The following is a 15,674-nucleotide window of genomic DNA, read 5'->3' on the forward strand; positions in this document are numbered from 1 at the left end:
CACTTTCTTCCAAATATTTGCTTTTTTTCTGTCCAGCTTCTTTCAGGTCCAAGTGAAATTCTTGGAGCCTCTGGACCCATTGGCCTGTGCTTCTTTGCATGGCTAAGTGGCCCACACTTCAGGCAGGCAGGAAGCCAATGGAAACAAGCGTTTTCTATATTAGGTACAGAGAGGATCCTTCACATAAAATATTTTCCCTTTTTGGTAGAAGGTGGGAAGTGGGGGGAGAGGATTGGTACGGAGGTGTGCTTCATACCAATAAATTCCACCTTTTCCATATACTTGACTGCTTGGAACAGGGCTATGGTTCACATGAGGGAAATAAAAATATCAGAGGAGCTGGCGCTGCTTGGGGGGAGTTTCACATCTGAGAAGCCTGGCTCTCTCTGTGAAGCGACTTGGCCCCTGGCCTTGCTTTAGTGGGGAACTCAGCTGGACTGGATACCAGGACACTGGCTGAAGGGCCAGGATTGTAGAACATTGGCCAAGTCTTCAGAACATAACCTCTGAGCATCTGTTCAATTTTCACCAGGGCTCAGGTAGAAGAGCGCTAGAGCTAGGTACTGATATCCAGCCTCAGTCTTATGTCTTCTCTGGTCCTCACGAATCAGCTCACACTCCACTCTTGCCCAAGGATACCTCCCCGAAGGCCAGGGAAGGCTCTGCCTGGGGTGTGACTCACCCACTGTTCTAGTTTGCTAGCTGCCGGAATGCAATATACTAGAAACAGAATGGCTTTTTAAAAGGAGAAATTTAATCAGTTGCTAGTTTACAGTTCTAAGGCTGAGAAAATGTCCCAGTTAAAACAAGTCTATAGAAATGTCCAATCTAAGGCATCCAGGGAAAGATACCTTGATTCAAGAAGGCCAGTGAAGTTCAGGATCTCTCTCTCAAGTGAAAAGGCACATGGCAAACACGGTTAGGGATTCTCTCTCATCTAGAAGGGCACATGGTGAACACAGCATCATCTGCCAGCTTTCTCTCCTGCCTTCCTGTTTCATGAAGCTCCCTGGGAGGCATGTTCCTTCTTCATCTCCAAAGGTTGCTCGGTGGTGGACTCTCTGCTTCTCGTGGCTATGTCATTCTGCTCTCTCAGAATCTCCCACATTCTCCAAAATGTTTCCTCTTTTATAGGATTCCAATAAACTAATCAAGACCCACCTGAATGGGTGGAGACACATCTCTACCTAATCCAGCTTAACAACCACTCTTGATTGAGTCACATCTCCGGGGAGATGATCTAATTACAGTTTCAAACATACAATACTGAACAGGGAATAGAAGAAACAGCTGCCTTCACAAAATGGGATTATGATTAAAACATGGCTTTTCTAGGATACAGACATCCTTTCAAACCAGCACCCCCATCATCAGCTGTGTCTACCTTTACAGTTAGCTCAGCGGAAAACAAAAAGGGTTGGCACATGCATATTAATTTTTTCTGGAATTGTTTTACATTAAAGTTTAAATTGAAATTGCTGTGCATATACACATCCACTTCTAAATACTATTTTCCATTACCGTTGTTTGGGGCAGGAGGAGACAGGTGGGGTGGGAAGGCAGGAGGGTGGGACTGGTGGAGGAGTGGAGTGGGGAGAAGAAACCCTGCCACACATCCGTGCCAAATCAAATCCATCACCTGTCATGCACTGGAAGTGATTACACGTGTGCCCAGCCTGGCCTTTGCATGTGCACATGCATGTGTGGGGTGTGTGATGTGTGCAAAGACCTAGCCTATGTCTGGTGCATTGATGAAGCACAATAGATGGTGGGTTTGCCTTCAGATGGGAAGAACAGGGAGACACAATGAATCGGAGAGGCTTTGGGAGGGGCAAGGTTTGCTAGGATCTGATTTGTTTTTACTACTAAGAGAAACTCAACTTTAACCAGTTTATGAAAGGAAAGAAGAGAGAAGGAGCGGGAGGGAGCGAAGAAGTGGTGCAAGAGTGATACGTGCAATTAAACTGGGGGGTGAGTGGGGTAGTCTGGCCTTGGGAGTGACAGGAAGACCTTCTCTCTCCATCTCTCACCTCCATTCTCTGGCCTTTGGCATCCTGCTCTCATTCTCAGGTCTCCATGTGCTGGGAACTTTGACCATAGGTAGCTTCAGATTATAAACTACAGCCCTATGACCAAGGAGGAAAATTAGCTTTCCCGTAACTCCAGGTAGAAAAATCTCAGGAGGACACTGACCATCCTAGGGTAGCTCAGGAGAGGGGCTGCTGCTGGCCTGGCTGGGGTTACAGGCCCAGCCGGGCCCAGGGATGGAGGGGTGCTGTGACCGGCAGCTCCCCCGGGATCCCACCTGCTGAGCTGGGGAAGGATTGGTCCCTAGAGAAGGGCGAGGAAGAGCAGAGCAGACATTGGCACAGGGCTAGCCCTGGTGGACGCTGCTCCTGAGTGGCTCCTGGGGAGACAGTAGGGTTTGGGGCGGAGGGAGAGCAGCTGCAGACTGGGGGCACCACCCCAGCTTTTTAAAAAGATACTGACCATGTTTTAGTTCCCTGGCAGCCCACGGGAGAGGTGAGTCCTCCGTCCCCTGGCTTCTGGGCCCCTCCTGGACCAGGAGATGGAGCACGGTCTTCATGCTTGGAAACTGCTTATTTCCTCCACTAACATTCCTAGTTTTAAAAGTTTCTTTGCTTTCTAGAGGTTTTCTCTTTTTTTAGCACAACTATTTTGGATGAAAGTATAAATATCCACCCCTCTGACTGGAGAGACAGCTGCGGGCTCCTGCTCTGAGCGCAGGCCTCCTCCTCCACCTCCTCCAATTCTCTCCTGAGAGCCAAGGAGGCATTTGGGGGCCCCAAAGTCAGGGCCTCTAACCCATGGGGCCATTCGCAAGGCCGCTCACCACCCTCGCCACACTTGTTGGGCTCCGGGCTTATCCTGAGAACACTTGGGGTCACAGGGTACAAAGGCAGTGCCTGCAGGACCTGAGGTGCGGGTGAGGGCTGCCCCTCGGCCAGAGGGTTGCTCCCCAGGAACATGGCCCATGGTCACGCTGCCCCTCTTCCCCTGGGGGCCCCCCTTCTCCTCCACGGCCAAGTGGCAGTTTCCCCATCCAGGGCCTCACAGGCCGCGGGCTGGCAGGGGGTTGGCCACCCGAGGGCCCGGCGCCCACCCAGGGCGGCCACGGGGCAGGAGAGGACACGTGCCCCAGAACACGCCACCGCACTGCTGCCTCCGCGGGCAAGCTTCCCACAGACCAGGCGGGGCAGGCCCACGCCGCCACGGTCAGCACCTCCCGGGCCCTCCTGGCTGACCAGACCCCACCTCAGCCGCTGGCTTCTAGAGCACCGAGGGAGAGGCGGGGGCTGGGGCTGCTGGCACTCTTGTCCCGGTGTCTTCCCCACAGCCTTGGCCTTTGCTCTTGGTGTGGGATTGAATTGTGTCCCCCCCTTACCCCCGAGACATGTTCAAGTGCTCACCTGGTCCCTGGGAATGCGCCCTTATTTGGGAATAGGGTCTCTGCAGTTGTATTTAGTTAAGTAGAGGCCATGCAGGGTTAGGGTTAGTCCTGACCCCACAGGCGCTGGCCTGGTGGACGCGGTTCCTGAGTCAGGCCTGGGGAGGCAGGTAGGGTTGGGGGTGGGGGCAGAGCGTGGGGAGGTAAGGAGAGCCGCGGCAGACCTGGGCAGCTTTTCCAGAAGATTCTGGACAGTGTCCTTATAAGAAGGAGGACACAAACACCTGCAGGGGAGAAGGCCACATGAAGGGGGAGGCCGAGACTGGAGTGATACTTCACCAGCCACGGAGCACCAACGATTCCAGAAGTACCGGGAGCTGGAAGGGGCAGGGAAGGTCCCACCTCGAGAGCCCTCGAGAGCAGGGCACTGTGGACTCCTTGCCTTCAGACTTCTGGCCTCCGGAACTGAGAGAATACAGTACTGTCTTTTTTTCAAACATGGGCAGGCACCGGGAATCGAACCTGGGTCTCCGGCATGGCAGGTGAGAACTCCGCCACTGAGCCACTGTTGCCCGTCCAATATTTCTGTCGTTTTAAGCCACTCGGTGGGTGGAGCTTTGTTCTGGAAGTCCCGGGAACTAAGACGCCTTCCAGGTTGTGCACATGATCTGCACAGGTCGGGTCCCTCTTCTCTGTCCACACTCGTTTTTGACCACAGCTTGTGTGAATGTGCCAGCCCATCCTGAGGGGCGAGTGTGAAGGTTTCCACTCCTGGCCTCACCATTACCCATGTCAGGTCTGCCTGGAGCACGTGCCTGGAGCACGTACCTGGAGCAGCAGGTAACACTCCAGCTTAAAGGACCAGCTAATCTTAGCCCATCAGAGCCAGGCTAAAACCCCAAAAATCACTTCTGGGAGAGTCTCCCTGTCAGAGCTCTCATAAGGTATCTCTCACAAAGGGAAGGGAGGTCCGCCCCTGGCTGAGAAGCCCCAGGGAACAGCAGAGAACTGAAGATCAGGGGTCAGGTAGGATGGAAGTTAGCTGTGAGTCTTTAAACAAGTTGCTTCAGATATTAATGAGATAACAATAGTAATATCTTATAGCTAATAATACCTTATAGATTTGTGAAGGTAAACAAAATACATGTGAAAATTCTCGGCACTTGGCAGATACCTGATGTGGTAGTTAGGTGTCAACTTGGCCAGGTGAAAGTGCCCAGTTCTGTTGCTGTGGACATGAGCCAAGGGCATGTGAAGCTCATTTGTTGCTAATTACATCTGCAGTAGGCTCACAGAGCACCTTCTGCAATGAGTGATGTTTGATTTAATTGGCTGGATGCTTAAATGAGAGAGCTCAACGTAGCACAGCCCAAGCAGCTCAGCATACCTCATCTCAGCACTCTCAGCTCAGCCCAGGCCTTTAGAGATGCAGAAAGGAATCACCCTGGGGAAAGTTGTTGGAACCCAGAGGCCTGGAGAGAAGGCCAGCAGAGACCAAACTGTGCCTTCCCATGCAAGAAAGAACCTCAGTTGAAAGTTGGCTGCCTTTCCTCTGAAGACCTATACATTTTTAACTAAATAAATTCCCTTTTATTAAAAGCCAATCCATCTCTGGAAATCCCCTTTCATTAAAAGCCAATCCATCTCTTGTATGTTGCATTCTGGCAGCTTTGGTGAACTAGAACACCTGAGAAACGCAGGTTCTGTTGAAATAATTTCTTGAAGAAGGGAGAAAGTACTTTGTAAACAATACAGCACAATCCAAATGCTAATGGCTATTGTTATCATCACCCAAACTCTTTCCTGATGTGTTCTGTATAACTGAACCTTGGGTTTCTTGGCAATTCCATAAAGGCTTGGTATGAGGAACCCAGCTCTGCCCACATTGATCCCCGTGGAAACACGGACCTAACCTCTGGGTTCAGGGGCCTTACACAGCCCACAAGGGTCTGGCTCCTTGCACTCCCCACCAAGGGACCCCCTCTGCCCCATATTTATGCTCTGCTCCACCTCTGAAGGCTGCGTGCTAAAGAGTGGATGGACAATCCTGGCCACAAACCTGAGCCCTGCCTCCACACCACCTCTTGATCCAGTGCATCTTCACATGTCTCTCCCTGGGACTGGTCACACCCAAGCACGAACGTTTCTCAGAGGCTTGGGTCTGGGGGTGCAGGGAATTCTGGGGAGCAGAGACTTTAATGTTTGTCCTTTCTCTCTGGGTTTGAGAACGCTCTTGGTGAGGCACACTCAGTTGTTAATGAGGCACACTCTAACCCTCTAGGAGAGAGGCACTGGCTGAGTTAACCAAGTCACCCTTCCTGAAGGCAAGAAGATTGGGGCTGGGAGAGAAGAGAGTATCTCGGCGAAGAAGGGCTTCTTCTCTTTACTTGATAGGGCTAGTAGCAGTGCTAACTTCCTCACCCATTGGACCTTCTGACCAGCTCCTCTAAGCTGGGCGACTCAACAGAAAATTCTCTGGCCAAGAACATTCCCAGCATAATTTGAGTACATTGCATATTTAGAAGATCCTTAAATCCGGAAATACTCCCTGGAGTGTTGGACAACCATGATAGCACTTTGGGTCATTGTGCTACCTTGGGCTTTGAGCCCTTTTTTCAGCAGTGACTAAAGTCCATCCTGAGCACAGAAACCATGTCTGGGGCCTTGAAGGGGTCACTGTGGTTGAGCTTGAGACCTCGCCACTTGCAACCTGATTCAGTCTTTGGAGCAATAGCAGCATCAAGGCCCCTGACGCTGTAGCTCCTCTCACGAGGCTGCCAGGACGCCCCAGGCAAGTCTCTAAGGTCCTGCTGGGCCCAGATGAGGAAACGGTAAGAGAAGAGCTGTTCCCTTGGGTCATACGTCACAGGGCTAACACTCAGAGACTCAGCTGCCAGGGTTCTTGTCTTCCATGGTGCCCAGCGCTGACTGCAATGCTTCACACGTGGTCTCATTCCGGCCCCAGCTGCTGCCATTAATGCCCCCGAAACAAGTGATCTGCTCTTGGCAACCACCTCAGCATGCTGTGAACACCAAGCTTCCTGACCAGTGGCTCCGTAAGGATGAAGGAAAGTATGGAGGCTCTTGATTCCAAGAACACCTCTTTCATTAAATGCTATTTAATGTCATCTTGTTAGATTGTCTCTGCTTGTCAGAATCTTTTTGGATTCTCAATTGTCTATCTAATATATTTATTTTCCTCATCTACAAATTTGATAAGCTCTCTAGGTCTTAATGAAATTATTAATTTGCAATTATTAAGGAAAGTGTTGGCTCGGCCATGGGCTGGCAGGTCCTTCAAGACAACGTCAGTTCAACCAGTCCCTCGTTATCATTGAATGCTGGTTCTCAGTTCTCCTAACCACGCTTATCTAGCTGTTTATTTACATAAGAGGTGTTACTGTGTACATCACGTACATGTCCCTCTTCAACCAGTCTCAATCAAGAAAAGGAAATGAGCGCAATCTGTGCACCTGTTCTTGTGAACCCCATCTGGATCACGGAGCTCAAGTTAGTGTGCAAATGCCTGATTGCAAAGGGATCAAATTGCCAGAGATGTGGGTATTTGGGGAGTAACTTGTGCAAGGCTGCCAGGAGAGGAGGATGAAGAAAAGGGCTCTGCAAAAGGGCAAGACCTGCTTTGTGCAGGACAGGCTTCCTCAGAGAAAGGAGACCAACAGTACGTGCGGCCGGGTGGGTGGTGAGGGAGGGCGAGGAACGGTGCCCAGTACCCGTCAGATTATGAGAACGAGAGGACATGGGGATTTGAGAAACCACCACCGAGGTCACGTCAATGTTTATTACATAGAAAAGAGGAAAAGGAAGAAAAGGTTTCCAAAGCCAAATTTCCAAGATTAAAAAAAAACACAAACTTGGAATGCCAAAGAGATACCATGCTTTATGTATTTATAATAGGTATGCATGTGTATATATAAATATGTACATGGAAATATATACACAGGTGTTTCTTGACCTACATGGTATTTTTCATTACATGTGCAGTAAAGCAGCTTGAGTTAGGAACTTTAAAGCTGGCAGAAAGCTGGGGGGATTGGAGCCCTGCCCTGTGCCTTGCGGGGCTCAGAGGCTCCTGAGCAACAGGCCAAGCTCTGCCAGGGGATGGTGCTGAGGGCTCGGGGGGAGCTAAGCTGCTGGCTGCTTGGGCCCCAGACTCCAAGGATTGGGCCAGAGAAAGTCTGGAAGCTTCCCTAAGTCCCCAACATTGGCAGTTTTTCCCTTTCCTGGAACCAAGGCGGGCTCCAATCATTGGAGATCATCCCTATGGTTGGACTGGATCCCTGGGGAAGCCAGTGGGGATGGGGTGGGAGGTGTGTTTGAGGGATTCCCGGCAGCTCTAGGCAGAAGTGGAGACAAGAAAGCTCTGGAAGAGCAGAGAGCGAGTCTTGTCTGAGACCATCAGGAATGGAGAACAATTGATTTAACAGAAAGAAGAGAGACTCAAACAAAGCTAACCATGGTACCAAAACACGGCAAATCGCACCACAATTCTCATACATATATAAATTCAGCTGATACACAAAGAATCAGTTGTGTCATTTTCATGTATGCTGAAAAAACAAAACAAAATGGTACCATGTGAAACAGCATGGAAGTGAGTCCATGAGAAAGCTGGCCACGTGCACCACGTGAAGCCTGGACCTTGCTGGGCAGAGGCCCCGAAGAGCGTGTTACAGCCACGCCCACCCCTTCTCCCTGCCTGAAACACCCTGTTTAGTTCTTCCATGCAATATGAGGTGCAGGTGAGCTCGCTCCCCCTCTCCTCACTAGATCCTATATTGGGGCAGGTGGGTGGGTTGTAGGAGCAGAAAAGGGCCTCAGAAGAGAGGGTTGTCTGCAGTCCCAGAAAAGAGACTAGTAGCCCCTCTTCTCTGGGCAGGTCCTCCATGTCCTGTCCCCCAGAAGCCCCGAGGGGTAGGTGCAAGCTGCGGGTGGGGAAGGGACAAGAAGGGCTGTGTCCGGTGGTGGGCTGCGGTGCTGAGTCCGTGGAGGGAGAGATTCACAGACGAGGGTGCTGGACAGGATGGGAACAGGGTTTGCATCTATGAGGGCAAAAAATGCTGCCAGGAAGAGTTCATGCCAGAAGGAAACTGAGCTCACAGAAGTGGGGTGTGGGCTCCTTGGGGGATGTTAAATCCCAATCCCGGGTCTCCAGATAGACCCTGTCCTGTGTCACCACAGTCAAGGGGTGGGGAACCTAGGAGGGGAGAACGGGGGAGGAGAGGGTACTCGGGGAGAAAATGTGGACTGTGGGTCCGGACCAGGCTGGGTGGTTGGCATTTGAGCAAATGCTGGCAGGGAGGGTGACAGGTTGGGGACTGAGGTTCCATAGCTAAACACAAAGGGAGAGACAAACTGTATTGCAAAGTCAGGACATGTACAAGTGGAACCATGCTGTGGCCTTCCGCCCTCTGTGACAGGTTCGGTAGGGGAGCTCGGAATTGGGTTTACTGCAGAGAAGAGTCCCAGCTCAGGCTGAGGCCTGCCAGCCTCTTCGGGCCCTCATGCAGGAGGGAACAGCTTCTCCCTCTTCTGCTGGGAGGGGCTCCGCCCTGAAAGCCCTTTGCTCTTACAGAAATGGGAAAAGTGGTGTCTGCCCAGCACCCCTCCTGGTTTCCACCCGAAGGTGGTTAAACTGAGGAGTGAGACAGCTGGAGAGAGGCAGGCAATCAGCCACGGCACTGAGGCTGGAAGTCACCCCACCCTCAGTGTTTCTTGTTGGGGGTAGGAATTGGGGTCCCCTTCACTACGGGTTTCATCCTACGAAGTGGCTTCTGTGCCTTTTCAATCGTCAGGTTGGGTTTAGGGCGGATCTATGATGTCAAGTGTGGGCACATCCCCCCATGGGGAATATTTGGAAGCTCCAAGAATCCCACAAGAAGAAAACGACCGAAGAATGCAGATGCCGGGGTCGGCCACCCCTGCTCAGACCAAGCCCTGCACCTGCTCCCCTGGCCTAGCTGTCCTGGGCCCTTGGCGGGAGGCCCAGCCAGCATCTCCTCTCCCCTACCCTGTGCACCTGGCCCCTGCAAAGGCTGGGAAAGGTGGGGGGGGGGGTGAGGGATGCAGCTGCACGTTGCCTCCAGGCCAGCCAGCCTCAGCGCTGCAGGGCCCACTAAGCGCTCACTGCTGAATGGACACCTGCCAGCAGGGCCCCTCAAGTTCAGTTTCTCATGGAGCCCTGCAAGAGGGGGCTCTGAGATGAGAGGAAACCCTTTCTCTGTTCAGCCTGAGGCCCAGGTGCTGTCCCCACGAGGCCCCCTCCACCGCCGCCCAACACATACCTACAAGGCCAGGGTCTCCATGGAGGCCCGGCCGGCGGGGGAGCTTTCCAAGCAGTCTCCCCTCCCCAACAAACCCAGCAGGAGGGAACCACAGCAGCACACAAAGCCTGCAACCCCAATCTCCAGGATTTACATTTAAACTACACATCCCCGAGCGGCTGTACAATGCAGGAGACTTTTTTTTGCCAACATCACTAACGGGAAAAAAGCAGCTGGCAAGGTAAGCCTAGGTGCCCTTCCCGCCGGTTCACCCCTGAGGCCCTGGAGGACAAACTGACAGAGCCGCTCAAACCACCCGTCCAGGCGGGAAGGAGGTAAAGGAACTTCTGGCCTGGTTTTCTAGGGCCAAAACTCCTTAGATTGTTTTATATTTTAAAGAGCCGGGTCCAGAGGTTCCACTGTCCTCTGAGCAAACTGCCTCTCCTTGGAGCGCCTCAGCCTTTCTCCCTGGTTCGCAGGTTCTGCCACCTTCCCCAACCCCACAGCCAGGTGCTGGGTGCTCGTTTGGTGTTTCTTTGTGAGAGCCGAGCCCGCTCCCTCCAGGGCAACTTGTAACCTGTAGCCACTTCTTTCCCCTCTGCTTTTCCTTTCTGTCTTTCCGCTGCTGCTCCTCTGCACCCCCAGCATTGTGGAGGAGGCTGGACGCCCCCCTCCCCGCCTCCTCCCCCCTCCCCCACCGCCTCTGAGACCAGTTGAAGCTGTCTTAGCTGATTACAGGGGAGGCGCTCGCTCGTCTTTGCTGCAGCCTCCTGAGGAGCAAGCAGCCTGCTCCCCGCCTCGCCTTGGCCTCCAGGATGCTATCTGCACACAGAGAATGACTTTCTGGATAAAACAAACCCGTCCCACCATTTGAAAATACAAAGCATTCCAAATAGGTGGTAAAATACCAAGAAAGAGAAAGGAGAGGCCTGAGGTCAGGAAGAAAGGATGAGAAGAGAGAAAGACACTCCAGGGTGTTCGGAAGCGCAGTCGGGGCCCAGGCAGCCATGGAACAAGGACAAGATGCTTATCAGCGTGAAGCAGAGAGCAGGGCAGGAGCGGGCCAAGGGCGGAGCCCACTCCCAGCGGGGTGCAGGGGCACACACGAGCGGACAGTCAGGTTCCGCTTCTCGGCAGATGCCTGGAGCTGGCCAGTCCTCAGGGCGCCGGGGCCCTCTTCTCCTGCAGGTGTGGCATTAGGAAGTCCAGCGGACGGATGTGGGGCTCAGCCGGCAGTGGCCCCGGAGCCGCTCCAGTGGAGTGAGGGCTGGGGAGCCTTCGGCCCAAAATCTGGGGTGGGGAGAGGCCACTGCTCACCAAGTGAGTGCTCACCCCAGCAGCGGAGGCCATGTGAGAACCAGCCCCTTCTCTAGCCCTGGCCCAGCTCTGACCAAGTCCCCGAGACAGGAAGAGGCCTGCAGAGAGGGACACGCACATGGTGTTCAGCGGGGTCGGGACCTTGGCTCGGGGCCAGTCCCACACTTTTGCCTCCTACCTGTCAAAATGCAAAGTTTTTAAAAACCGGCCGACATGGGCATGTCCATTATCACCATGATTTTAGATTTTTCTCTCAGATTCAAGTGTCTTGAGTTCAGCAGCGGCATGGACAACTTCTGGGGTTTCTCCCTCCCTCGGGGACCGAACTCTTTAGCAACCACTTAGGGAGCTGCTCCTCGAGGGGCCCCTCTGCAGCGGGGGGTCACTTCACCCACTAATGCATCTGTTTGCAAGTAGGATTTTCAAAAGGTTTTAGACAGAGGACCACAGCCCCATACAGTTTTTTTAAAAACAATTTTGAAACCCAAAAAACCGTGAAATGGTTTAAGTTTTTCCCCATAACTTACTTATGGCAAAATCTGACCTGAACCGAGGTGAGGCAATTTAAGTTTTTATTGATCCCATTTAGTGTGACTAGTCACATGTTTTTCTGCAAATATCAGTGTGCTTGGTTGGTGGGGGTGGGGTGGGGGGCGCAGCAGAGCCTACTAGAGGGTTGGTAATACTTAGTGAATGTCACATTACTTTTCTCAAATCCAAAATCTGTGAATGCAGAAACACATCTGGCTCCAAGGAGTCCAGCAAAGGCCTGTGGCCCTGTACCGGCTGATGTCTGACATGGAAGACATCTGTCCGTGCCCTGCGCACACCTTGGGGACTGCAGAAGATGCCGCTGCCGACCTTCCCAGGGGGACAAAGGGCAAAACACACCCAGCCCCTTGGGTTTCGGCGGCGCTAGGTTGGGGTGCTATCAGGTGGACAGGGCCAGGAGACATCTGCGGGGTCCCCCCTCCCTCAGGCCTTGGCTGCCTGTGGCCCCGCGAGCCTGGCCCTGCCGCGCCCCTGCCAGCCCCCTAGTGCTGCCTGCGGGAGACACCAGCATGTGAGAGGCAGGGGGTGGGGACCCAGAGGGAATGCCCACCTGACCCCAGGTGAGCTGATGCTCACCCCGGCTTTACCCAGCAGCTCCGCTGTGCCCCTGTGGTGGATGGTGCAGGCAGGATGGCCCTCTCAGACCCCAGAGCCTGCGGCGCATGCTGGGCTCTCGGACAGCAATCCCTCTGCACCCCACTCCCCGGCGCCCCCGTGCCTGCCCACAGGCTGGAGGGCGGGGCGGCACACCTCTGTGCCTGCTGAGAAGAGCAGGTGCGTTTTCAAAATAAATAAGATTTTTTTTTAATACGCCAAACCCAGGAAACGGCGGACGAGAAGACGGAAAGGTCCTGTGCCCAGGGCCGCCGGGTGCCGCCCTCCCAGGGCCGCCCTGGACATTGCTGGCAGCGCCCGCAGGCTCACAGCTGCTGGGGGGTGCCCTGCTCCTTGTAACCTGTGGGAAGAAGCAGAGGAGAGCCGGTTAGACAGCCCTGCCGTCAGGGCCCTAAGGGATGCCCAGGCCAGAGGGCGCCCTGGGGCTCTCCCCACACACAGGCCTAGCGACTGCCTCAGCCTGGGTACGGGGCATTGGCTTTTTGATGGGAAACGGAGGAATGAGTAGAGAAGTGCGGGATGTGGGGTCTGGGGGGACACAGGAGAGGAGGGCCTTTGGGTGGCATTGGAAGGCCAGAGTCGTGCTTCTGAACCCACACTCAGGAAGCCACAAGGGAGGCCCCACAGGCGGGCAAGACTCCCAAGGCCGAGTCTACGGGGGAGGCTCCAGGCGGGGCCCCCAAGAGGTGGCATCTGGATGGACAGCAGCACAGAGAAGGACAGGTGGAAAAGGGCACACCCACCCGTGTGTGTGTCCAACACATTCAGAGGGCCCCAGGGGCTTTGAAACTCTAAAGCATCATCGCCAATCATGAAACAATTGGGAACAAGCCAAACACTGCTGACATTACAGATTTGTTGGTAACTTATTTGGGTGTGAAAGAGTTTATTGTGATTATTTTAAATTGCAAAAAAAGAGATGCCTACTGAAATATTTACAGATGAAATTCTATGAGTCTGGAATTTGTTGCACTGTTACCCCCTACTGACCGGCAGTGCACACAGAGGAGCCTCAGTGGACAGAATCATTTTTTCTCTTCATTTAGCAGCTGTGTCATCACTTTTCGGGGCTAATAATCCAGCGGTGGGGGGTTGGGGGGGATGGAGTAACAGAAGGAAAAAGAGTGGTGATGAGCTGATCGTTGCTGAAGCTGGTGTGCGTATTTCGGGATTCATTATATGAGGCTCACTACTCTTCTCTAGGTTTAGACATTTTCCGTAATAAAGTTAATCATGTAAACCTACTGACTAACTGGAGGAGTTGGGATGCCTGTGTGCAGCCATGGGGGGCACCTCTGAGGCCCACATTCCATCAGGAGACTCACCTTGGGAAACTTTGGAGCAACACAAGGGTGAGAGGCAGCATGAGAAAGAGGGAGAAAGAAGGAGAGAAAACACAGTCGGAAATCAGTGGCCACCAGACTGCCTAAAATATACAGAGAGGGAGGGCCCATGGTGCGGCCTGGGGGGTGGAACAGAGCCCACCAGTCAGCCCCCAGCCCCTGAGTGCTCAGGGCTGTGGGGTGGTTAGAGAAGGGCAAGGGAGGAGCTCCCCTCCCCCAGGGATGGCTCAGGCAGTGAACACTGCAGGCTGCTCTTTCCACCGCCTCGCCTGCCCTCCGGCTCTCAAACATCTGCTTACCTCCCGCTCCTTAGTCTTTGTTTTTTTTTTTCACCCCCAATCCAAGTTTGCCTCAACATGAATTCTAAATGGGCCTGAGGAAGGATGGCTTTGGGACAGGCTTGGCTGTGACAACCTGAAGAGGCCAAAGTGACCAGTCCCGGCCCCAGATGCACTGGCTGGGCTGTGAGGTTAGCCCATGGTGTGGGCAGGGGCCACACAGAGAAAACCGAAGGCTTTGGGAAAGCAGGGTTAATCTTGCCGACATCTCTGGATCTGTTGGCAGTGACTGCCTGAGGCGCTGTGGTGAGAAAATGTGTGACTGTTCTGCAGGAAAGAGTACCATGATTGATTAGTGATGTCTGTTACGGGCATGGTAGGGGGAAGAGGCTAAGATGAGCTGCCACTTACTGACCCATGACCAAGGCAGCCTGTTGTTGATCAGGATTATTAATATAAATAGAGTAGCATGCTGGTAAATTCCTGGTTTTAATTTCTACATTGATCTGTATTTCTCTGATTTCCCTCTTAGGAGTTTTTCCTGCATAATGCCACGTGAAAACCATCCTGAATTGTTACAACTGAAAAGTGTTCTTTGTTTTTACGGGAAAGAGTTAGAGGATCACTAGGATGAATAGCCCCTTACCCAACCATCCAGTAAGACAGACAAGTCAACTGTGGTTATTCTCTTCAAAATAGTCACCCTGGAACACATGCACTCCCTGCCATCACTCAGAGCAATCCCAGCCTATCGCATGATCTTGAGGATGGCAGCTCTTCTTCCTTTGGGCATGGGTTTACATTCTGGAAAAAATGCAAAGACTTCCCTTGCTGAGATTGCTGAACAAATCTGCTGGTCAAGCGGAATGAGAGTGATGTGGCTGCCCATGACACAGGACTAGTTTTCTTGGGCAGCCTTCAAGTCCATCCCCCAGAAGGCAAAGTGACGCAAAGACAAAATCCCTGGAACCGAGAACAGAGATCCAGGGAGCGGACTCCACCCCCCAGTGCAGGTTGGGTGGGGTGGAAAGGGGGGAGGAGAGGTGCATGTGTGTCGGGTTCCGGCACTGAGCCTGTCTCCCACTTATAACTCCACGCCCCAGCCACTGTAGAGGAGTTTCTGGCAGGGTCAAAGCCTGGGGTGATGGGCACAGAGGCAATGAATGGGTGCCCATCTGAACTTGGGGCTCTCTGCACCCTCATCTAGGACATGATGGGGGATCTCTTTACATTACCTCTAAGGTCCCTACCCCTTGGTTCCCGGGAATTAAGGATGACCAAAGGCAAGTGTACCAGAAAACTACACATGAGATTAGGCATCAACAGATATTTATAGAAACCCACCCTGTGACATTGGTATGACTAGTTCCATTTTAATGCAAAGGCTCCCTAATAAAGTACCCAAGTGCAAGGCCAGAAATAACATTTGATAGGGGTCTGGAGAGGAAGTTGGGATGGGCCAGGATGGGGCAGGCCTCACAGGCTCGTGAGGGCAGTCACACCTCCAGGCTCCTACAGGGAGCATGTCAGGAGCCCATGGCCACCCTGGGCTCCTAGAGAAACACCCAAACTCCCTCTGGGGAGTCAGTTCTCCCCTTTTCAGGACCTGTGGGAGGGCTGGCAGCCCTTCTCTTTGCACCTCGCCCCCAAGTGTAAGTGGTGCCTGGACATGAGGCAAGGCTCCCAGGAGGAAGCTGTGTGACCACCGTGAGGGCTGCCTGCTCTGGCTGGGCTCACCTCCCCTGGGTCCTCTCTGAAGGGCATCCCCTGCCCTGGGAAGTAGCTGGGCAGGGGCAGGCTCCTTGTGGGATGGGCCCTGGCCCCAGGCCCTCTGCTTTGTGCCTCTCTGGGGCTGGCCCAGCCCCTTTCCCTGGCCAGG

The 15,674-nt window shown here is 53.3% G+C and overlaps 1 protein-coding gene across 1 annotated transcript in view; it reads right to left on the reverse strand.

Annotated features, from left to right (window-relative positions):
* Positions 1-7,098: 7,098 nt before the first annotated feature.
* The window catches only part of STUM (stum, mechanosensory transduction mediator homolog), a 67,830-nt gene continuing 59,254 nt past the window's right edge, over positions 7,099-15,674 (reverse strand). The window contains exon 3 of the mRNA XM_077168569.1: positions 7,099-12,514. Coding sequence (XP_077024684.1) covers positions 12,480-12,514 — 35 coding nt within the window. The 3' untranslated portion in view covers positions 7,099-12,479. The remainder of the gene's footprint in view (positions 12,515-15,674) is intronic.

The sequence above is a fragment of the Tamandua tetradactyla genome, chromosome 7 (assembly GCF_023851605.1).
Source record: "Tamandua tetradactyla isolate mTamTet1 chromosome 7, mTamTet1.pri, whole genome shotgun sequence".
Lineage (NCBI taxonomy): Eukaryota > Metazoa > Chordata > Mammalia > Pilosa > Myrmecophagidae > Tamandua > Tamandua tetradactyla.